This window comes from Porites lutea, chromosome 4 (assembly GCF_958299795.1).
Source record: "Porites lutea chromosome 4, jaPorLute2.1, whole genome shotgun sequence".
Lineage (NCBI taxonomy): Eukaryota > Metazoa > Cnidaria > Anthozoa > Scleractinia > Poritidae > Porites > Porites lutea.
This window is the reverse complement of record NC_133204.1, coordinates 26,933,642-26,958,588: the sequence shown is the minus strand read 5'-3', so window position 1 is coordinate 26,958,588 and position 24,947 is coordinate 26,933,642. Positions and strand designations below refer to the sequence as shown.

Here is a 24,947-nt window from a genome sequence, read left to right as displayed (position 1 = left end):
GACTCAATGAATTACTGGAAATCCTTTTTGAATTTCCTGTCAACCTGATTGGCAAATTATTGAAGATATTTTTAACACACCAATCATGGCACAGACTCAAATCCTGGTACACACACACAGATGATCTTAACTAGAAGTTAAGTTTCATCAGTGGAGCAGGCTGCAGATTACAATGATAAAAGTGACTTCTCATGGCATGTACCTCATGTGAAACTTCATATAATGTCTTTACGCTTTAAGTCCCATGAGTGACGGACATGAATTTTCTCCTAACAATGTCCTTACATCATCAAAAGAAAAGTGTATGAGAATTTAGAAAATGGTCACCAAGGGCAAAATACTTTTATTATTTTTTTTAAAATTCCCTCACGATCTGTAAGGAAATATAAAATGGAGATTAAAAGTCTGGAGAATTTCAGTTTCATTTTTTTTTTTCGTTTTTTCCCCAAACCATAGGAGATGATAATACAGAATGAGGTATTAAGTGAAAAAGTAAGTAACAAGCAATATTAACAAAGGAAAGAAACGTGTACAATACAAAATTACAGCACTTAAATTAAATCACATTGTATATAGGAAGGATAGGAGAGGGGCACATCTAGATAAACTAATATTGTGCCCCTTAAGTTATGTATTACAAAAAACTTGTAATTTTTAATAAAAAAGTGGAGACTTTGTATGTGGATATACAATAATTGGGGGGGGGGGGCTCCCATCAGTATTCTAGGTGGGCGTTAAAGCAAAAGAGAGGGTCTCCAGTTTTTAGATCTGCAGAAGTACGTTGGCATATGCGTATAAGAATAATATACTAGAAGATTTAAGTCTTAAAACAGAGTTGAAATAGCACCCTTTCTTCTTCTTCAAAGTCCAAAATATATATCCCAACATCCCCTACCATGATTCCTTGCTTCCCTCTCTGTTTTTAGTCCTACATTTTCATTGTTAACATGTATGGTATGAAAGAAAATCGGGAAAAATCCACAGCGTGGTTACCCTGGGTACCAGAGGTTTTCTCTCGCCTCTTGCATGCGACGTGGGGCTTAGCACATGAAAAGCCTCTGGGACTGGCCCCGGGTCTGGCACCCCAGCGTGGTTACATTACTTGTGCCATCCTTGGGTTGGTCAGCGGCATCGTTTTTGTGATGAAATTTAAAATGGCGGCGGCAGCAGTGAAATTTGCTTGGTTAGAAACGATTCGTAACGCGAGAAAAACAAGCCTTGTTCAAGACGGTAAGAAGTGAATAGTTCATTTTTATGTTCACATACTTAAACAGATGCTTTGCTTGGTATAAGCTAGCAGAACTACAATAGTTTATAAGACAAAGTACACCTACAGCTGCAAGTAAGCTTATATCCCTCCCTCTCGGGTCCCTGCGTGCATTGTTTTGAATATTCAGCTGCTTTATTTGCATCGCAGTTTGCAGGCGTAGCAGTATTCACGAATTCAGTTGAGTGCGATGTTTAGTAACGTCTTGTTGAATGTATACATTGCAACAATGTTTTCTATAATACTATAAAAAAGTAGTGTTACTGTTTTCTTGATCAAGAATTGAGTTGGCACGGTATATGTAGCTGTTTTTATCTCTTTTTATACGTACTAGGCCGTCGGAAAGTACATTACACTTTCCCTGATGAAGCAGAGATGGTTGAAGAGTATGATGTATCCTCTGGAGAACTTTTAGGTCAGAAAATTAGAAATAAGCTGGCGCTGGTAGCTTTTACAGGTCTTTTGGGATTGAATTACTGTGCAATGACTTTTCTCAACATCTGCAGCTACATCAATAAATTGCAAGATCGCTAAGGAGACATGTCACAAGAATAAATAAAAAAATAAATAATCAATCAAAACTCACAGCTAAAAGACAGTGGGTTTGCAATCAGCCAGATTAAGTCAAAAAGCACTTGTGGCAAGCTTAAAATTGTCAGTCGAATCAATGTCTAAATAATTATTAGGTGGTAGAGGGTTCCAGTCATTAATTGTCCTTAGCCAGAAACTTAATTTGTAAGCATCACATGAAGTTTGGATAGGGATGAATTTAAGCGGATGAAAATTTCGAGTTGTCGAGCTGGACTTGTTTTGAACTTGGGTTAGAATGGTGATTGGACTTCTTTTATGCACAGGCAACCCAAGCTCAGTTTAGTATACAACAGGCCCCAGTTGTTCAAAAGGTGGATAGCGCTATCCAGCGGATAAAACACTATCCAGTGGATAACGCAATTGGTTTCCCTAATACTTATCCACTGGATAGTAATTTATCTGTTGGATAGCGCTATCCAACTTTTGAACAACCAGGACCTGGTGATTATAAACAATTGTGAGGTAATGTGTTACAAAGTTGTTCAATGGAAGGATTGTATGGGCTTGCAAGAATATGTGAGATGTTGTGTTACAACGGTGGGTTCGAAGAATATTATCGTAAAGGTTTGCACGGGATCGCAACTGATTTAATTTTTAAAAGAAACAAAATTAATAATGTTAATTTTTGAATAAAAGTTAACTTACATTCTTTCGGTGTTGCATTCCTCATCTTTTATTCACATTTAATCTCCATTTCTGCCAATCTCGATGATTTACTGTTGACAGAGTTTTCACTGCTATTTCTTTTTTTAAAACATTAAATCAGTCGCGATCCCATACAAACCTTTATAATCTTTGAACTGACCATTGTAACACAACACCTCACACATGTTGTTATGTTTATAATCGTCTATTGTACACTTAAGTGAGCTTCGGCTGGCTATGCGTTATGTACAGCTTTCTAAACCAAAAGTTGTCACTGATTGTTGTTGTAAACCACAGTTGTCATTGATTTGAATCGCTGCTCAGAATATCACATAATTCGCATAAACAAAAACACATCATTTTTTGAGAGGTTGTCATATTGTGCATGTTTACAAAAGGTTACCAAGGTTACAAATCAAATCTCAGATCTTAGAAACATTACTGCAAATTAAATAAAGTTGCTGCAACCGCAAAAACCACATTGAGAGTCCGTTCAGGTCTGTCTTTGACTTTCGTACAACTATACTGAGTCCTCCTCTTCCCATCAGTGCATGCGCATACTTTCCTGTCACTTAATTTGCAGCAACTGCTTTTATTTGCAGGAACTATTTTTTATTTACTACAATAATTTTATATTTGCAGCAGCAACTTTTATTTAAATTACAACAATTGCTTTTTATTTGCAGCAACTTTTTTATTTGCAGCGTGTCCCCTGTGGGCCACCATAGTAAGACTACCTCTTCAGTACAATTTATGAATGATGTACATGTACATATTGAATTACTATGTGTGTCATCCAATTTTTTTTCCTTTGTTTCAGTGAGAAAATGGAAAAGTAAATCTGGACTTGGAAAAGAGGGGAAATGGGAATTTGAGATAGGTGAAGACATGAGACCAGTCAACCTTGATTTGGAGAATATTACAGAGAGCAGAGGAAATGTGAGTGGGAGCTTGACCTAACCTGAAGGCTGTTGGTCATGGATGCATTTTTGTGTCAGATATACCAATTTTTTACTGTCGGAGGATTAAAACTTGTTCATTTGTAAAGTTGCTGTTGTTCTTAACATGTGGCTTTTGTAATTAATTATTATCAATTAGCCTACTCTGATTTTATGTAATGGACCATTCTCGTTGCATAACTATTATTATGATAAGTGTACACTTAGAAGAGTAAATGTTATTGTCTGTAATTTTTACCCTGTATTTGATAAATTTGTGACCAGCTTAGAGGATTTGGCAGTAGCAGTGGATTGCATTCAAACCTTTAGGCAGACCTGCATTAAGTAGTCACATTCTTATTAGTTCCGAAAATCATTTCCCTTATACACTGTAAAAGTGACCTGTATTAAGGTGGCTCGACTGGATTTTTTTAGGGGGATACCTCCCAAGTTTGAGCATTAACTACGTCGGCATGAGTAAAGATATGGAAAAAAAAGTTACCACAACTGTATTATATAAAGATGAAAATTTCTTATGATCTGGGTTTTATTGCAATCGGAGTCGCCATGGCAACGAAATGACGCCATTATGTTTTTCATTTATCTTTGTGTTTCTCTGTACTAGGAGTTTTTTGAAGAAATCGCTTAAGGGAGTATGTATCTGACATAATTGCCTCCATTATGGCAAAGTTTAAAGAAATTCTATGAGAGCGTTTTCGAAATATTTTGAAATGCAGTTTTAAGAATCATAAGAACAGTGAAATAGCATGCTAGCCGCATAATTCGCTAATATTTTAAGAAAATGATAAGCTTTGGGAACGCGGCTTCTTCTCATAGTGGTTTGATTCCACTGAAAACTGCATACAAAAAAAGAGGGGAATTGCTCTGGGCGATCGCGAGTAAGAAGGATTTTATTAACTTGCATTCAGCTGCTTTTGATACAGTTTTTGGACGTAATTTGGTCCATGCCTAAAAATTTCGCATTTTTCCAAAAACCGCTCGATAAATTTTTTTATAAATTCGACAATTCTGCGATCAATCGTCAAGAAATATTCCCTGCAAGTTTCAAGAACATTGAAAACAGGGAAGGCTTTTAAATTGGGCCTCAAATATAGCCAATTTTCCCCCCAGATTTTGTGTTTACAAGCGAGCGTCCTCATTATTCACTGGCAGGTACATACTCCCTTAAGCGATTTCTTCAAAAAACTCCTGGTACGGAGAAACACAAAGATGAATGAAAAACGTAATGGCATCATTACATTGCCATGGCGACTCCGATTGCAATAAAACCCAGATCATAAGAAATTTTCATCTTTATATAATACAGTTGTGGTAACTTTTTTTCCATATCTTTATTCATGCCGACGTAGTTAATGCTCAAACTTGGGAGGTATCAACCCCAAAAAATCCAGTCAAGCCACCTTAAAGGAGTGGTCACCCTTTCCATGGTCCCACAAGTTATTTCTTATGGTCTTCACTTTTATTACATATAAATGGACAAGAATGTGATGTCAAGATGTGTCATAAAAGAGCAATTAACACATTGTACATAGCATTCAGTGGTCTTGTACAGCTATACTTCTTTTCTTTTGGCACAAGAAGTCAGTTGCGTCTAGAAACACTTTGAGGTCACTTTGTCATGTGATGGATATTTTGCTTTGCCACCATCTTTTTCTTCTTGGTAAGGTTTTTCAAACCTGTATTAAAATAATGGTCAACCTGTGTTAAGCAGTCAGTTATGGCCATTCCCCAAAGGTGAATGCTTAATGCAGGTTTGACTGTAATAAAGGTGTGAATACAACCATAAGAATCAATAATAGTGGAGCTCCCTGTGCACGCTTTGCTAAGAAAATTTTGTTATCTATCCACCCAAGAAACTTTGGTAGCCACCTGACCGTACATCCGCACCACAGGGAAACCAATGTAAAATGTCACGCTTTTCAGCAAGTCTGAGAGCCTGGACCTGATATTGCATATCCACGTTGTGGTCAATTGACAGCTGTCAAAAAAGGTTATCTGCTGACCAGTATCACATGACTGTTAGTATATCGCGAACTCTTAAGTCGACCCATTGAAGTTAACAGGTTTTTTTTTTTACATAATGTAATTCTCCGATGACTAGTTATCAGTTGCTAACTGATAGCAGGCTCATCTCCAAGTGGATTTCTTTGCAATGGTTACAATTTTATTGTTTGAGGTCAATTATGAATTAATTAATGGGAGATTTGCCCCAAGCCTTGGTTAAATCTATAAAGGTATATTAGATAAATGCCATCATTTAAAGACAGTGGCGTGGCAACTCAGTTGCCTTGGCTGCGCATGATGAGAAAATATTAAAATATACCAGCAAACAGTGTACGCTAGTCATGATGATGTGGAAAGGTGATAATCTGCTGAGGTGATAATTAATTGCTCTCTTATGTAACTTCTCAGCCAATCTTTACAAGAAAGGACAGCACTAAAGCATTTCAATGGAGAATAAGAAACCTTCCATATCCACTGAATGTGTACAGTGTGACGGTAAATGAAGATGAGAACTCCATCACTGTCAGAACAAGCAATAAAAAGTAGGTAAAGTAGTCATGCAGAGCTAAATGATATTAAAATGTTTGTAATGTACTGGTATAATGTAACTAATTGAAAATTATATTTGCTTAATAATATTGTAAATCCTGTTACGTAACCATTTCAAAGAATTATAACCTCTTTGGTTGCCTGCAAGAGCCAAATAAAAGCTGAAAAAAGTTGTCTTCCGTCTAATGCACCTTAAAGAAGCTGAAGCCTGTTTCAAACATAGAACTTGTGGCAGCTGAATGATGCTAATGAGTGAGAGGAATACTAGCCTGCCACACAGGCTAGAGGAATACATGTACATGAATTCTGCAACTCTTCCTTATTAGCATTAAATTTGGTTTATGTACTCTGTACATGTAATGTTCAACATTTGAATTGTGCATTAGGTCAATGTTGAACTTCAAACTTCACATAAGACGAACAGATACTAATAAGGAAAATGTTGGATTTTTTTCTCATTAGCTGTAGAAATGAGCTATAAAGAGCACCCTTTTTGTTGTGTATGTTGCAGTTAATTTTTTATTTCAGGTAATTTTTGTTTTTCCTTTGTTTCAAATTCATTAGCATACAATACCATACCTAAAAACAATGGAAAAATAAACTGAAATAAAAAATTAACTGCAAGATATACATGTGCCATTTTCTGTCTGTATAGAAAGCAACAATGGTACAGTTTTATGTCCCAAAAAATTAATACATTTTGTATTTCTCTCAATCTTTTCTATTTAATTCAAGTAATCAGCCATCTAGGAATTAAATAAATAATTTTATTTTATACTTAATCTTTTTTTTTTCTAAAAGGAAAACTGTTTGTCTTTTTTTTGCAGATATTTTAAAAGATTTAACATTCCAGATATGGGTAGAGCAAAGCTGAAGTTAGAACAAAGTGCAATTTCTGCAACTCATGCAAATAACACTCTTATCATAACGGTAAGTCTACTTAAAGCATTTTGATAAATGAATAATCCTCATTTCTAAACTCTTGTTTATTGTGCATTGTTCGTACAGTTTCCTTTGACCACAAAGTTTGTACTTGTACACAGAATATGCTCCTGTCTCCAACCGAATTGTGCAATTTATATCACTAGCCAAATTATAATAGGTACCTTATTATAAAATAGAATTGAACCCGTATCAGCAATAAATAAGCGTGGGGAATGGTGTCTGACAAAGGTGGAGCCAATAAACAAACCCAGCCCAACGGGTGGGGTAAATTTGTATTAAAAACTTAAGCTCTCTAGATGAGCCCTTTAGGCTCTTAGAGCAAATTTCATAATAAATATTGTTTATAAAAACATTAAAAAATAATTGAAAAAATCTTTTGAATGCGCTTGTTATACAACGAAGTCATTTCAACCTTCTTAAGTAAGGTCGTGCAGTTGAAGTGTAATGAGTTAAAATAAATCAAAGTATGCATTTATTAAGTCCTTCCAGCTTTTCACTGCTGTGTGTGCCACAAAATGCCATACTGAAGTGTAATAATTTTTACTAAACAATTAGGATGGTTAAGGATTTAAAACAGATTAAATCTCCAGAACAGAACCGCACAACATGGCCTAAACTCACACATTAATAACTATGCACGCATGCCTAGGGAAATACCGCTGATCATTAAAACTTTCCCCTATAAAGAAAAATAAGCAACGATACAAACCACAGGAAGAAAAAGGGTTTCTTAAGAGAACAATCAAGCATCCAATAAATGCTATGTGCGAAAACGGAAACAGTTAATGTTCACAAATTCTTGTCCTCGAATCATAATGGTCTCCGTAAGAAGTGAGAACGGTTGATGTTCAGTGTTCACAAATGTTAAACATAGTCGTTATAAAATCGTGATGGCCTGCGTATGACCCTTCCACTCCTATTCTTTTATTGCTCTGACGTCTACACAGAGCCATCGCCTGAATGCTTTCTCTCTTGCTCTTGGGACGCTGAGACAGGTTCCTCTGCTACTAGGTTTGCTTAACTGACTTGTTCCTTGCAAGGTGAACTTCCATTTACACTTCCTGTTGATACAAGACCACAGAATGGCAGTTTCATCAACACCTTCCTATTTCTGTGGTTTTCTCCACCATTATCTCTTTGCACTCTATAGGACCTTGTAGGTGTTTCTGCATGGTGCACTACCACCCCTGGTTCCCAGCGCTTTTCCATGCCTACCCTGATCTGCTCGCCTTTTTCTAAACGGGGTAGCTGTTTGGTGTGCTGATCAAAATAGTATTTTTGCTTCTCTTGCTTCAGCCTTATACCTTCCTTTACTCTGTTTGGATCCAGGACTCTGGGTTGCAGTTGAGCTTCAGTCGTGGTGATAATTGATCTGAGTCGTCTACTCATGTGAACTTGGGCTGGTGAACCGACCTCATCAATAGGTGTGTTCCTGTATTCTAATAATCCTAGATATGGATCACGGTTGTCTTGCTTTGCTTTGGTTAGGAGATATTTTACCGTTTGAACTGATTTTTCAACGAGCCCATTTCCTTGTTGGAAGAGAGGACTGGTGGTAGTGTGTTTGAATTCCCAATGTTTCGTGAATGACTCAAATTCCTTGGATGAGTACTGAGTACCATTGTCGCTGATTACCTCACATGGTATTCCGTGATACGCAAAAGCAGATTTGCTGTGGGCGGAGAGCGTGTTACTTTTGGTGTCTGGCAGTTTGGCTACTTCAAAAAATCACGGGTGGTAATCTACAGTAATGAGGTATTCTGATTTATCCCAGGTGAACAGGGCTGTTGCTACCTTTTCCCAAGGCTTGCTTGGTAATTGGGAGGGAATCATTGGCTCCTTTGCATTTTGCTTCTGGTGTTGTTGGCATATACTGTGCACCTTGCAATCTTTACCTGAATTCCAGAACCCATCTTAAGCCAGTATAACACTTCTCATGCTCGTTGCTTGGATTTCTCTATGCCCATGTGGCCTTGATGAATTCTTTCTAACATTTCCTTTCGCATTGAGGTGGGGATAAAAAATCTTCCACCTCTTAGAATGACACTGTTCAGTTCGGTCAGTTCATCTCTTACGTCCCAAAACATGCAGGTACTCTTCCAGAGACAGGCCTTTGTTTCTGGCCATCCATGTTTGATAATTTCACTGAGGTCTTTCAGTGACTCGTCTTTGGTTATTTCCTCACGTATTTCTTCAAGTTTGGGTTTTGAGACCGGCAGGCCTGACTGTATCAGATGAACGTGCAGTGCAATTTCCGGTTCCATGGTGTTAATATCTGTTGTCTCAGGACAGCATGGTGCCCAGGACAGCATGTCTGGGAGTACTAACTCCCTTCCAGGCTTATATTCTAGTCTGTAGTCATACGTTTGCATTCTCATCAGAATTTTTTGTAGGCTAGGCTGTGCTGTCGCTAAGGGCTTCTTCACAATTATTTCTAGGGGTCTGTGATCTGATTCCACGTGCACTTTCTTTCCGTAAGTTTATTGGTTGAATCGCTCAAGGCTGAACTGAGCTGCCAAGACTTCCTTTTCTACTTGAGCGTATCTTGATTTGACCTCGGTTAACGATCTTGCTGCGTAAGCCATGGGACAATTGTCTTGCAGTAAGACTCCGCCAAGGCCTGTAGGTAAGGCATCGCAGCTGATGGTTACTGGTTTTGTACATTAGAAAACCTGAGAACGGGACCTCTATTCTCAGTTAAGACAGTCTTAATTTCTTGAAAGTCTTTGCCTTGCTCATGTGAGCACTGAAATTCAATGTCCTTTCGCAGAAGCACCCTAATGGGTTCATTGAGGGATGCCAGATTGGGAATGAATTTTCCGAGGTAGTTGACTGTACCGAGTAATCTTTCAACTCCTTTCTTGTCAGTTGGTGCTGGCATGTCCTTAATGGCACGAACTTTTCATCATCGGGTTTGGTCGCCTCTTGTGTAAGTTTGTGACTTCCTTGACTTTGAAGACACATCTTTTCTCGTTTAGTTTCAAGTTAATCTTCTTACATCGATTCAGGTATTTCTTTTGACGGCAATCATGTTTCATTTCCGTGCCAGAGTGTACAATAATGTTAGTTTCAACACCTTCCAAGTCAACAAAGTGTTGACTCATTCGCTTCTGAAAAACTTCTTGAAAAGATTGAATGCCAAATGTGGTAACTTGTTAGCAAAACCTTCCAAATGGCGTACTGAAGGTGGAAAGAAGTTGACTCCTTTCATCTAGTGGTATCTGCCAATTACCTCGATTTGCATCAAACTTGGTAAATCATTTTGCATTTGCCAGGCAGGTTGTGATATTTTCAGTGGAGGGTAGCTGACAATGTTCCCTTTTTATGGCCTTGTACAGGTGTCTTGAATCTAAAGAAATGCGCAAACTACCATCAGGCTTTTCAACTAAGGCAAATGAATTAACCCAGTCAGTGGGTTCTTCGACTTTGCGTATTACTCCTCGCTTCCCCGTGTCATCCAACTCTGGTTTCACTCTCTCTTGAAGTGCGGCTGGTATTGTTCTAAGAGGATTGATAACTGTTGAAACCGTTGGATGTATTTCAATGTGGTAAGGTTTCTCTCAACGTCCCAGTCCATGTGCATATTTCTGTTAGACCTCTTTCAATTCTTGAGATGTCCTTGTAGTTGGGATGCTATCATCGGTGGTGGTTTCTTCCCTCTCTGTATTTGCTGTCATGACAACTTTAATTAGGCCCAAGTTTTGTGAGGAGCGAAGTCCCAGTAATTCCGGCTGATTTGTTTCCACTACATGGAATGTTGGCTCTAGTTCAACATCTGACTTGGATTTCACGGGTAATTTTATGATTCCTAGAACCTTGAGATTATTTTCTGAATAACTAACCAGTTTTTAGTTGCACAGATCCTTTTAGGGGTTATCCCGTTCAATCTTCTTGAGTTCCTTACATGGTATTATGTTCACTTGCGAACCAGTGTCCACTTTAAGTCGCATGAGATGTCCCTGTGCTGGTAAAGTCCCGTAGCACTCGTCATTCTGAATCTGAACTTCTGTAGTGACTGCTCCTACAAACAGTGGAGACTCACTGTCATTCTCCTCTTCTTCTTCTGCCATTAGCCCTTGGACTGTCTTTTATGACCAGCACGTGCTCTGGAAATGATGCTGTTTCTTGCAATTGTGACATGTCTTGCCATATGCTGGGCATTCTCTTACACCATGCCTTGTGGCACAATTTCTCCAATCAAATATCTTGCTTGAGCTGGATCTATCTTCATTGGCTGAGGATGTCTTTCTGTATGGTGGTTTTTTCTTCGTCACTCCAATTCCATGTACGGCTGAGTCGTTTTCCTTGTGTCTTAGTTGTATCTCTGTTGTCTCTGCGGATCGAACCATATCTATGGCCTTTTCCAGGGTTAGGTCTGAAATCCTAAACAATCTCTCTCTTGTCTTAGGGTCACTGCTGCCAAGTACAATTCTATCTTTGATAAGTGAATTTTTCAATGTACTGAGTTCACATGATTCACTCAGCTTCCTTAACACAGTAACATATTGATCAATGGTTTCGCTACTTTTCTGGGCTCTTGAAAAGAACTTGTATCTCTCGTAACTGATGTTTTTCCTCGGTTCACAGAATTCCTCAAGTTTCTCTATTATTTTATCAATCTTTTTGTCATCACCTCTGCATCCCATGGCAAAGTGTTAAAAACATCAATAGCATCGTTGGCAATGACTGTTAGCAGCGTAGCTACTCTGGTTGCACTTTCCTTGGTGTTTATGCCAGTTGCAATTTCGTGATTTGTGTACTTTTGTTTGAACTTCTTCAAGTTTTCTGAGACATTTCCGCAGATCGAGTGGTTCTGGGGAAGGGAGGCCTAAATGGAACGCCATTTCTTGTGTAGTCGCGAGATTGTCTTGATCTGTATTTCCGGCATTTCCTTGAGTTGTATTTCCGTTATTTAATTGAGGTCAGGTTTACCTCCGGAGTGGTTCCTTTTTCTTCAGGTGCGTTTGCTTCCTCTATCTAGCCAAGATTTCCTGCTCCAGTTACAGTTTCCTGGGACATGTAGTTTTCCAGATCGCCGATGCCAACGTTCTGTCTTCGTTCCACAACTTCACCCTACCGTCGCAGAATTTTCTTCTCGTGCTTCACTCCTGACACCTTGTAATAATCTTTACTAAACAACTAGGATGGTTGAGGATTCAAAACAGAATTAATCTCCAGAACAGAACTGCACAACATGGCTGAAATTCACACATTAAAAACTGTGCACGCATGCCTAGGAAAATACCGCAGATCATTACATGAAGAACATTGATAAACTTAAGTGCGGCAGAATTTATACCTTGTATAGTTTTAAGCAATGTATCCTTAGAGATGATGTTGCGTAACCGTTAACATAAACAATAAACTGATTATCAATTTTTCTTGCAAACAGTATTCTATCAAAGTTAGTCTAACACTGATCTATACCCATTCCGAACATACAGTATGCACTCTCATTTCATTGGAAAAGAAAACTGATGGTCGGTATGACCAGCAACTAACGTCTGATGCTTCTTTGCGTCAAAGATCATGCCATTTTGGCTGTACCTTGGGTTTGCATTTTCCACGTCATTACTAATGTACCTATCTAGAACAAGTGGGTCCACATCAGAGTGGTAGCAGATCTGGTGATCAGGTCGGCGTAAGAGTTCAAAATAGTTTGCTTAACGTGGAAAAATAGATCGTTTATATGAGTAAAAAGGTCTCGAGTGACTTTAAGCGTCTTCTTTTGCCGGTCCTCGGTTACTACAGATGTCCCCTGAAAGCTTGAGAAGTTCAAAGAATTGAGTTATAGCTGTGGAATTGTGACAATAAACAATTCTCCGCCTGAAGAACGCTTTTGCTCTTGGTCTTTTATAGTGAAACCTGTTTTAAGCGGACACCCTCGGGGAATGCTGTAGTGTCCGCTTAATACAGGGTGTCCGCCTAATACAGGTTTCGATAGTTAACGTCATTTGAGGCGTCAAATGCCATTCAAATGAACAGTGGAAACGTTAGAATACTCCCATAGACTGTGACGATAGAAGTTTGCATTAATTTCTTTATCAAAGTGAACCAATTGATCAAAGTACCATAAACATTGATTGCAACTCAAATTTGAAGAAATCATATGAGTGAAAAAAGCGTTATACAAACAAAACGAAATAGAAAACAATACAGTACGGTGAAACTAATCAAATAAGTTCGTCAAGTCAAGTTTTTAAAAGTAAAAATCGAAAAATTTGTGGGTGGCGATTCGAGCCAATCTTTCACATTTCCGGTGACTGGCATGTTGGGTCGTGGAATTTAATTACAAGTGTCCGTTTAATACAGGTTGGCAACAATAGAAATTACCATTTCAGGTACTTTTCAGGTGTCCGCGTCCGCTTAATAAAGGTTTCATTTAAAGTAAATAAGGGAAACAAATTTTGGGACTTCGGCTACTGTTCGCTTAATAGAGGGTGTCCGCTTAATACAGGTTTCACTGTATTTGAATGTAATTCCATTTTCGATGGATACACACGTAGTATATACCATTTCAATTCGGAAATAGTTAAAACAGATTCCCAGTGATTTCTGGTAGCTAAATTGGCTTTAGAGCCTAAACTGCCGAGAAAATATGCGAGTATGTAGCAGAGCGCCAAGAACGAGCGTCCGTCCATGTCGACAGGCTTTGCCTCGAAACTAGGTACGGTCATACGTCACAGTCTAAACTAAAAAACCTTACCACATACTTTCCCTGCCAAGAGGGATGGGTGGCCCGGGGTAAAAACAGCGAGAACTTCCCAGAAGCGCGTAAAAGAACGCAGAATGACTTCACACTTGAACCCGAGCTGTAAAATGCAACGCTCCTGCACAAACCCCCAGCCATCTCCTTTCTTTTTACCACGTTAAATGCCATGGGCAGTTTTTTTCTTCTTTTTGCCGTATTTGTTGTAGTTCAATTTTATTCATGATTGGTTCAAATTTTATATTCCTTTGTTTTGGGCTATGGTACTATATGATAATGGTTTCAATCTAAGGAAAATAAATTTTGAACCAACGATAAAGTTGAACCACAACATATTCATGGATATTTCCCTTGGTAAGTTTATCTCGCGAAATTGCGGTCACACGCACCAAACCGATTTCGCACGGTAAAAAAGTCATTTTCCACGTTGAAAGTGTCTCGTGTAACCGCACCTGTTGTATCGTGTTTGACTTAGCCTAAATTACTTTGAGCCACATGAAAAATACTACCCAGCCAAGAGAGAAGTCACGAAATTTGTACACACTGATTTATGCAATGGTCGTATTTTTTTTCTTAGTAACGTTATTTGTGCTGTGATATTGCGGTTTACAGGCATACAGGGGATAGGCATCTTTGTTGTTCCTCCCCCTCGGTTGCGAGATCATTTCGTAGTCATAAACAAAGGTGCTCTACAATTCTGAATACAGAGTGGCTTATAATCCCAATTACGTTTTTGTTGAATTTGATGCAGCACACTGTGGTAAAAAAAGCGATGCTTAGTCATTGCAATACATTGAAATGTATGTAACAGGAGTTTAAGTCACAACTGCGGAAGGATATTTCAAATAAAATCACTCGACTTCAGAGCAAGGTTTGGAGGAAGAATGGCACGATTGCCTATCGGCTTGGTTTTCATGATTATAGCAGGCGCTAACTTGTCCCGAAAATTCGAATTGGCGGCTCGTTCTGCCTAAGAGCAATTCGTTTCTGAAATTTTAAAGAAAAAATTCAGAGCTGAATTGTGATTAAATTCTTATTCAACGATTTGTCATAAAATTTTTGTCAATAAAAGCTGATACCAGAAATTCACTCCCAACAATCAGCAAAATTTTTAACTTGGCACGAGTTTCTTTGAAAAGTAGGGCCCACTTAATCGCTAACTTCCTCAAAAATATTTACCACTAGTAGTATCGGATTGTTTCATGTTATTATTGCTAAATAATAGATGTAGATCTTCTCAAAGTTTCGTAGCCGTCGCATTAAAAACGAGCCACCGGGAGAACCGTCGGGGAAAGTCTTTTTTTTTTAGCGTTCAAACGCACCCAGTAGTGGGGTTCCATTGCCTAAATGTACAGTCAACTCTCTCGTAACAGACCACCCTTGGTGTAAGACAGAATGGTCATGGTCAATCAAGAAAATAAGCCTAAACTGAACTGATTAACATAATCACATAAAGTTTTTACCTTAAAAGCTAAAACTTAGGCAAATAGACAACTAGCAATAATCCTATACATCGAATAGCGCTTGAAGATGTTGAAACTATGTATGGACATAACATTTTGCATCATCATTTATAGAGATCGTATTACCGCCGCCTTCCGTGTAACTCTACTGCTATAATCTCTTAGCAAGCTTGGTCAGTAATATCAAAAACTGAACTTTTGTGACATTCAGGCAATGGTTTTCTTACACTCATGCCGGGTGGTCGCTTACGGGATACAGAAAACGAAAGAATATGTAAAAATTTTGGGCTAAAAAGTGGTCGCGGTCGTTACGGAATTTAAGTAGTGTTCGCTTACGAGAGAGTTTTTGACACAGTATTTGAGTGAGAAACAAAACGGTTATTTTCAAAGTGGTCGCTTACGGGAGGTGGCTGCTCGTGAGAAGTGGTCGCTATGAGAGAGTTGACTGTAGTATCTGTGCAGCTCTAATGTGTTAAAAAAACGCCAACTATAACTGAAATATACACTTGAGTCATGTTTTTGTCCCTGTTTACAACGTTTTAATTCTTAGCACAGACTTGCATACAATTCTCTCGTGGTATCTTTTGACGGCAATAAGTTAATCATTAAAAACAATTTTACTGGTAGTTTTTGCCGCTGGCAATACATATACTAGCCGAACCCTAGCATGTTACACATTAACAACTGTGACTAAGAACTTGCCATGTTTGTCACAGCATCGAAACATTCCTTTGTCACATCCACCAGCACAGTTATCTATTGACCACTTGTTGTTTCTCCATGCGATGGCAATTGTATGTTGGTGACCAGCTCCAGGTGAGGTGATAACGTTGTCAATACGTTGTCTTTTTTTAGCAAGCTCCACCTCCTCTGGTGTCAAAGTGACTTCGTGGGTGTGTGGTCCTGGTGGTGTGGCTGCTGCATCCTCCATCTTCAGCGTCAGGGATCTCTTTGCAGGTTCCGTGGGTGGAACATTACCGTTTCCTATCAGTGGTTCCCTATAGATGCAGCTGTAAGTATTGGATTTCATCAGGATATCTTTAGTCGCCTCAAGTTCCTTCCAAACAGCACTTCCTTCTCCATGAACAGGCATAATTGGATATCGCTGTCGACAGATTCCTATGCCACTAATGAGTGGAAGAAAGATTCGTGTTCCGCTGGCGCGGGTGATCCTAACATCAATTCCATTCCGATCCAAAACTCCAACGCTATTCTTGGTGGTGTCTGCAGCGTCGCTGCTAACCTCCTTTCCTGAAAAGAAGGCCGATGGAGTTAGATAGTACTTCTTGCTATTGGTACCATTGTAGGCCCTTTCTGGAGTTCTTCCTCCATAGCGACCACCAAAATACACGGTTTTTCCGTAGGGCGTCTTCTCATCTCCTTTGTACTCAAGGCCAAACGGGTTCCATTTGTTTAGGGGTGTCATGTATATTATTTCGAGAGGAATGGCATACGAAAACTTCTGAGAAACTGTCTTGCACCGAGGCCAGCGTCTTGAACCCTTGCAGGTCTTGAGTGTCATACCAGCCACTTTAGGTTGGGTGGTCATGGCCATGAACAGGTTTTCATCGGCATAGCCGCGACGCCTTAAGGATTCGCCCATAGCGTCTTTTTCCAAAACCTTGAACCAGCGATGGTAGTAACCGGCATTTATTTTTCCGCTCTTTTTTGGGTCAATGGTGTGAGCTGGCAGCTCAAATGCTTCATCCGTTAGATTAGCTTGATAGTTGTCTTTTCCAGGAATCTCGCTCATTAGCTCATCTAGCAGTGTGAACCTGGGATTGTTGTATTTTTCGGTCCACGTGTCTGAGTCTTGAGGGTTGAGTTGGAATCTTGCTGCACGGAAATTTTTCTGTTCCTCGTATTTTCTTCGTGCAGGAAGCCTTGCGTGGAACTCGTCAACCACACGAAATCTATTCAAGGGAATGTCACGGCTCACTGGGTGGCACAAAATGCGGTAATTCCATTGTGCAAAGACAGGAATCGTTTCGTTTATAATGTCAATGATGGTGGTCGGAAGGAAGGAGAAGTTTTCGAGATTGTCCTTCCTGCCAGTGTAAGAAGTAAAGCGAATTTTTTCTTGTAGGTCGAACCATGTTTGGGCGTCAATAAAATGTCTGTCACTTTCAAACGGCTCGTCGATGTCTTTTGTTGCTGTGGTCCAGGCGCCCTCTAGAAAGCACAGTACGGGCTTGAAATACTTCCTGTAATCTCTAACTGTGTGATTTTGTGATTTCCATGCCCTGAACCATTCGCGCATCTCCACGATTTGTTCATCCACGGTAGACTTGTTTTTCACCTCTGGTGGTACTTCTGGAAAAGGAATTGGTTCCGTTGCGTGGTATTCTTTGCTGGTTTGGCTTGGCATGTAGAGTCGGTAGTCGTTGTGTCTTGTCCTAAATTCTACCCCATTAAGGACGCCAATGAACTCCCCCAGGCCCACCGTGCGGATGTTGTTTGCGTGTTCATGAATAGCCAAGAGTCTTCTAGAGTTGCCGTGGGTATCTGAAAAGTAGTTACGTGTTCCAGTGTTACTGAGGCGCACTTGCTTCACACCCGAATCACCATCAGATCTGATGCGTTCTTCAACAAACATCTGCTGCAGCATGACTTGTCGGGACAGGGCCCCGATAATTTGGCGCAGTGACTGCATTTCTGCTGAAAGCTTTTGGTCAGCATTTTCAAAAGCATCTGTTATCCCTCCTAGGAACTCGCCTCTGATTGCACCAGCTGTAAGCACAATCCAAAGAGACAGAACTTGGATGACTGTAGCCATTTCCTTAAAGGAAGAGATAGAGAAAAAATGTTAGCTCTGAATTGAAGAAGGCTTAATTAATGAAATGGAGGAACCGGAGCCCTCTCTGAGAATAGTTATGAGTCATTTTTCCCTTTGTCGTGAACCCTAGCATTGACTATCAAATAGTCTGCAAACTGCCAGTCCGCTATCATTGAAAGGGCACCGACAGATGCCAAGAGCGTTGCTTATTATATGGCTTATTTCGCGAGCAGGCAAGATGAAGCCAATCTTTCGCTCTGATTGGCTACCCGAGCGGGCAAGATAAGACATTCTTAATAGCCTCTTGGCATTTCCCGCTTTGGACCCGCAAGGAAAAAATATTTTATCAGGCGTGTAATAAATTCTTTATTGACCAAACTTGTTTTGTCAAGATTGCTGGACATTGTCCTCGTTCTCTTTTCACGTTTCTACTGACCTTGGCCTTAGACAGATTAAGCATCACGTTTACGTCAAACGGCAAACGCGAATTTTTACCACGTGACCAAGTTTCCCCATAACTTGTCGTTTACTGTTTATTATTTCCACAGATAAATTAGTAGTTGCACCTAATTTTTTTATCCATAAGAATTGTTTTGAGCTGTTTTTATCTGCTCATTTTCTATTTTGAGAAATTCGCAACTTGAATATGACGTTTGCCGTTTACGTGAAGCTTAACTCTCTCTTGTCTCATAACAAAAATGCCATAAAATAACATGGCGAGTATCCAGCCATCTTGGCCCCACGCTTGGTCAATAACGCGTATAAACAAATATGCCTATAAATGCCTCTTTTCCATCTGCCTTTAAAAGGCCAAATGGTCAAGTGAAATAAAGAAGAGGAAACCTTCCTCGGCTCAAACGGACAAATACTCGTAAAAGATCTATTATCATGGACATACAATGTTACCTACAGTTATTTACATTTGAAACCTTTTTCAGCTTTCTATTGGAGAGAAGATAAGAGGAATTAACACACTTGAAAAATAAGCATATTTAAGCGTAAAAAAGTTATACAAAAAGATTTTTTTCTCTCTTAGAGGAGATTAGTAAAGCTTATGATTTAAAGAACCTTATAATCCTTCTTGTAGAAAAGGTAACTGTAATAGTCGCTCAAATTATTCGCGAAAGTTATTGCGAAACAATCATCCTTTGTTCAAAAATATCAAACGTGGTATATGGCACGTACGATTTATCTCGTCCGTTCAAAGCCGCTTTTTACAGCTAATTTTATGTCGTGCGAAAACTGCAAATGTTTGCTAAATGAACCGGTTTGGGCGCATAATGATATTAAGTCTGTGGACATTATTTTGACAATATCCTCTTTTTTCATCAATTAGCTTCAGTTGTAAGAAGGCCTTATTACTGTCAGAGTTTCAGAAACGAATTATCGTTTAGCCAAACTTTCCTTGCTATTTCTTTTTATAATATATTGGTGTTTAGAGAAGTTACAGTCAGGAGAACAGATCGATCGCGTCGGAACCTCGAGTGTGTCCCTTCACTTATATTTTGATACATTTAATACAGGTTATGATTGTTTAGTAAAACACTTGATTACCGAAACAAATGCTGTTCAATTTTAGAATGGTTTAGTCAGTGTGATCAGCATGGTTTTCAAGCCCAAAAATACTAATCGTAATTTTTAGGAGGCCGTACATTGCATCTTGGTGTCTCGTTAAAGATGTATCTTTTATACATCTTGTTGTAAAAAATGCTGCCTAAGCACTGCATCTGTTGAAAAAAGTAGCTCCTTTCAGATTGCGCTTATTTGCTCTATGCCTGCAACCAAACCAAAAACTCGAACCATTGTTCTCTCCTCCTATAAGAACAGACCACATTTTGCCCGTTTTAAAGTACATTGTTTTGCTTCCAGATAAAGGAAAAACAGAACTTTTCAAAATGTGTATTCTCACTGTCCCAGGCTATCTCAGTTCAAGATTCGGGAGAAGTAGGGGGGGGGGGGGGGGGGGGGTGGGGGTGGGGAGGGGATCTTTGCGGTATTCTTTTTTAACTCTTACCCTGTTTTGTACTGAAGTATGTGATTGCTCTCCCCACCTCCTTCAAACCGACTGCTATTCTTAAGGTGCAATTACCATATTCCAGACCTTACCCGTTAGTGCTGCTCCTACCTAGCTGTAAAGCTTTTAAGTACTCTCCCCCTAGGTTGTGTGTGCGTTGTAGGGGCAGACAACCTGCCTGTCTTTAAAGAAAAGGAACTGAACCTTGATTAAATCTCTTTCGCTGTTATCTTCAGTGTTGAATATTTTAAGAATTTTTCCAAAAATCGTTCCAAGCATCCTATCAGTACTAATAATAGTAAGTGAAAATTTGTCGGTATATTATATATTTTTTCGTTTGATGCTGATTTTACTGAAGTTCATGTTCTGTATAATTGTACTAGTCTGTGTCAATATCCCCAAATGTTGAGTTTAAAAAGAAAACCGCATTGCTAAGAAGTGTAACAAAAATCTAAGTGATTTATTAAGTAGTAGAGTAAAGGTACGTTATCGTAAAACTATTATGAATGGGCTGGTCTATGGTCGTAAAAATGTGCAACTTCTCATAGGCTGTAAGCAAATACCGCGCCAAACGGCGTTGTTTCTCGCCGATAATACGAAAAATGTAATACAGTCAACTATTTTGTTCGTTCGTTTCCTTTTTTGGTTTCTTTTTCTCCGTTTCTTTGCGTTATGTAAATCTTTTCGAAACAATTGTTGATTTTTGTCATATGAAAAACATTTTACAGGACTGTGCTCATACAAGGATTAATAATCCTTTCCTTTCAAGTCCATCTCAGACTTGACATCAATCCTTTGCTAAGATTTGGATCTTTCACAGAGCAAGTTGGTAATTGAAATTCTTACAGGAAGGCATACTTTGAAAGTATTACGTGAGTAGGTTTCTTTTGATGTTAAATCAGTCATAACAATCCCTGATGTACTGCACGCTAGCCTCTTCTTTTGGCTCGTTGCTTGTAGCACGCCTCGGTGATTTAATTTACCCCGGTGGATATCTTTCTCTCTACTTAACATAGCAACAGTTTGTATGGCAATAATGCTGTATGTCGATAATTTTGCTGTGTTATTCTAAAGTAAAAAGTCGGTTCATTTAACCGGGAATCAAAGAAGCAAAAGCAATAATCGTTTGCCTTGCACTGGTCTTTGTTCTTTAAGGGAGAGAGTTGAATGTACGCAAATACTACTTAGGAGTATATTATATCCTGAAGTGTTTTTGTGTCCAATTGGCTTTCACGTCTTTCCATCACCTTGAAATCTTTGAAGGTGATTTTTCTTTGTTTCCTAATTTTAAACATACATGGTCGGTTATTTAAATGAAGTCTAACTTAGAACGCGGTTTAGGAAATCTTTGGACTTCGAGATCTCGTCCATAGTGGATTATTTTAATGAGAGAAATGCTTTTCTAATCTGCGCCATATGTTTTCGTGAAACTGTTCACGATAAATGGTGTTTATATAAAAACGTTCGGCAAGACTGAAAATGGCTTAGAACGCGGTTTTGTTAAACACTGGCTAAACTCCGTTTAAATAACTGGCTCACAGAATTTTTGTTATTGTTAAAAATCATGATAAAAGTATTATTGGTCCTAAGATTCTCAAACATTTAAAAAAGCAGCTATAGGGAGTTCTAACAGTCCAACCTAATTAAGGCATTTTTAGCTGGAATGATATCTCGGCTGCATTTAAAAAGAAAACTAAAGGCCAGTTGTTTAAACGAAGTTTAGCCCTTGTTTAACAAACCGCGTTCTGGGCCATTTTCAGTTTTCCAAACGCTTCTATGTAAACGTCATTTATCGTGAAAAATTTCAATAAAGCATGTAGTGTAGACTGGAAAGCGCTTATCTTCTTAAATTAACCCACTAAGAAAGAGATCTGGAGGTCCAATGATTCCTTAACCTGCGGCCTAAGTTATAGACTTCGTTTAAATAACCCACCCTAAAATATCTCAAAGCAACCAAGTCATTTGACCGTCGGGGTGTCTATTTTAAATTATTCTTTGTTTGCTTTTTTCAATCACCCAAGGACCGACGGAATTGCTCCAGAATGATGCATGGTTTTTGGGACGTTTGCCATGTGCCTAGTTAGTTAATCGGATCATGCCAATACCAGTCTGAAACCTACATAAAAATGGAGGGGAACCTTGCTTTAAATTTCTGCTATAAGCGATGTAATGTAACAGCATGATTGAACTGTCTACTGAAAGTTTACTTTTAAAAAAAACTAGTCATTGTATATTTCCTCAACTCAGTGCATAAGTTGTGATTTTTTACCTGCCGTCAATTTAAAATGTGATCCCTGCGATATAGTGTCCTGTTAACTAAGCTGCGCTTGGAAGATACTTCCTATCTCTCAACAAGAGACAAAGTGTTTCAGTTATTCTGTTGAAGAACCTTATATCATGATAAAAGTCTGACGTCACAACCAAAACAAAGGGCTGACGAGTGCCTATATGCACGACAGTCGGATTCAATGCTAGACAGATTGCTGCCGAAATACTCATCTGATATTCAGTTAAATGTCGATCATTTTCATTTTTTCACATGATAGTCAACTACTCTCGCAGACTGCTAGTTTTGACATATTTTAGTACAACGAATTATTTAGCCTTACAATGAAATGTTAGTCTACATGCCTTTTCGGCCAAATGTAGTGAATCGAAGCGTGTCTCAGAAAAAAAGCGTGGCTCCGTTCTTATAAATATAATCTCTTCACTCATTCACCCCTGAGCCGCCCGAATCCATCCGTGCGGATCCTTGTGCCGGCTACTGCTTATGAAGTCATAGACAACTTTGACACCTAACTTATGCAAGGGAAAGAGTTCCTTTAAAATGGACTATTTGCAAATGAGCACGATTTTAAAAAGGCCAGGGAAAAAGCGCAGGCAAACATGAATTTGTACAACGCGACCAAGTTCTCCCTTTATTGCAGTTTACTGTTTATTTCTTCTACAAAGAAGATAAGTGGTTTCACGTTAGTTTTACCCTTAAGAATTATTTTTGATTTTTTTTTATCTGCTTGTTTTCTATTTTGAGAATTTCTCAACTTCCGTTTGCCGCAAACCTGACTCTAAATCGCTCTAATTTTTTATTGTGTGTCACTTGTACACTTCACCCAGACCTGAAAAGTGTTTGTTTTTAACATTTTTTTGGCGGTGGACAGGAGGAGCATTAGAGACGTCTGGACTGTTGAAAAAGTGGTTCTTGGGGATATAATTTGCTTATTTGATGTGTTTTCAATGTAAGAGGAAGGTTTTCAATAACTGTCCCAAGGATTTTTGGCCTCTGCTGTAGATTAAAGAAAGTGCATTTCTAGGGAAGCAGTAGAGCAGCAGGGTTTTGAGGCTGATTAAATTTGGGAGAGTGGAGCGAGTGTTTTGAGTTTTGTAATACGAAATGAAAAGTGATCACAAAATTATTTTACAGGTGTCGAGGAAAAAAAGAAACCCTTCCTGAATTAGTTAGTTGGGAATTACATTATGTGTGCAGTAAGTTTATTTTTAAAGCTTCAGTCGCACAGAATATGGAGTCAGTGTCAAATAACTAAAAAAAATATCGTTTTTATTTGTTTCATAGTACCAAAAGCCTGCCCTCATTCTAGAACAGGAAAAACTAATTCGACAGGAACTGGCCAAGATGAAATCAAGCAGGGATGGAGATGTTGAATGCAAACCTAGTTGACAAGAGTTAGTCGTCCGATTATCTGTAAGTTTTCTTATGTACATTTGTTGGAGAATCCGTGGAGGTCCTACTTGTCTTATGTGCAGTGAGTGGTGGTATTTCAGAGCACAGGTTTTATCAGTCTGATCGCGTTATTAAATCGTCCATAATTAAACGTTGCTTGTGCAATAGACGATTTTATGAAAAGGAATGCCTCAAAGTAATGCCGAGTAGAATGCATTACTTATACAAAAACGGAAAGGAAGACTAACTCAGACTGCTGAAAGTTGACAGCTTGAAAATCTTGAGTGGAGTTTATACTACTACGCAATATGGAATATTCTTCGTAGCTACTATACATGGCTGAAAAGCCACCTTCCAGTAGAGGAAATTTTGATTGACAACTGGAGGGAGATCATTTAAACTTCTGCGTATTCTTTGTGCGTGTCAGTGGAACATGTGGATATCTCAGATCTGTCTCTAATGTTGGAGACTAACTTAGCTGGCTTCTTGTTTTGTCGTAGTGACTCTTATTCGTCAATGGTTATCTGAGATAGAGACCTTTGGTGTAATTCACACAGACTTGTGCTTGTCAAAAGGCTATTTCAAACTCGTAGAAAGTATCGGACGAACAGATGTAACATGCGGTCACTTGGGGAAAAGTGGTTTTCTGGGGAGAGCGTTTCTAAATCATATGATCTTCTGACATTTCCAATACGTGATAATCTGGAGGAGACTAAACGTAAATGAGGAACAGTGGAAAGACAATAAAGAGAACTTTACTAAGGCACTGCAATCTTACTCCCTCTACTTTTGATTAGGTATTGGTGTAGCTCAGCCAGTGTGCCGAAGATGATAGCCCTTGAATAATCCCCTTTAACCACTAACTATAGTCGATTTTACCGTCTCAAAACGCGGCACCACCCCTTTTTTATCTCCACACATCGTGGTTAACTGACTTGCCTAACATTTCTCTGTCCTGGGGTCTGGAATGAATCCCCCCTCTCCCCTCCTCCCCAAGTAATCTGCCCATCTCCCTTATTGTTTTCCTTTTTAAAACAGCTGACCATTGCGTAGTCTCCCTCGCAACAGTTTTAGTGTCCTCCCCACAAACGGCGTTTGTCGGGAGAAGCGTTACGTGACCACACTAAAAACGGCTGCAAGGGAGACAAACCATTGCGATGCTTGTGCTCTACATGAATTTCACTGCCTCAACTACAACAAGCATCAAGTAAAATTGAGCGACTCTAGCATTGGAAGTGCGCCCACATCCTTGCCTTTGTTGTCTGCGGATCGTTTCAAATTATCTGGTATCCAACAAATCATAAAATGGAACACCCACAATTGCAGACCAGGATTGCCGATTTATG

The 24,947-nt window shown here is 39.0% G+C and overlaps 2 protein-coding genes across 2 annotated transcripts; one reads left to right on the top strand and one right to left on the bottom strand.

Annotated features, from left to right (window-relative positions):
• The first annotated feature begins 1,139 nt into the window (after positions 1-1,139).
• On the top strand, positions 1,140-24,488 carry LOC140935206 (protein DPCD-like). Its single transcript, XM_073384745.1, has 6 exons — positions 1,140-1,230; positions 1,602-1,682; positions 3,324-3,442; positions 5,875-6,008; positions 6,843-6,945; positions 23,494-24,488. Exons 1-6 carry the CDS (start codon positions 1,143-1,145, stop codon positions 23,596-23,598), a joined length of 630 nt encoding a protein of 209 aa, XP_073240846.1. The 5' UTR covers positions 1,140-1,142; the 3' UTR covers positions 23,599-24,488.
• Positions 15,649-17,989, bottom strand: LOC140935205 (uncharacterized). The gene has a single exon (XM_073384744.1). The coding sequence runs from the start codon at positions 17,906-17,908 to the stop codon at positions 15,803-15,805; it is 2,106 nt and encodes a 701-aa protein (XP_073240845.1). The 5' UTR covers positions 17,909-17,989; the 3' UTR covers positions 15,649-15,802.
• Positions 24,489-24,947: the final 459 nt, after the last annotated feature.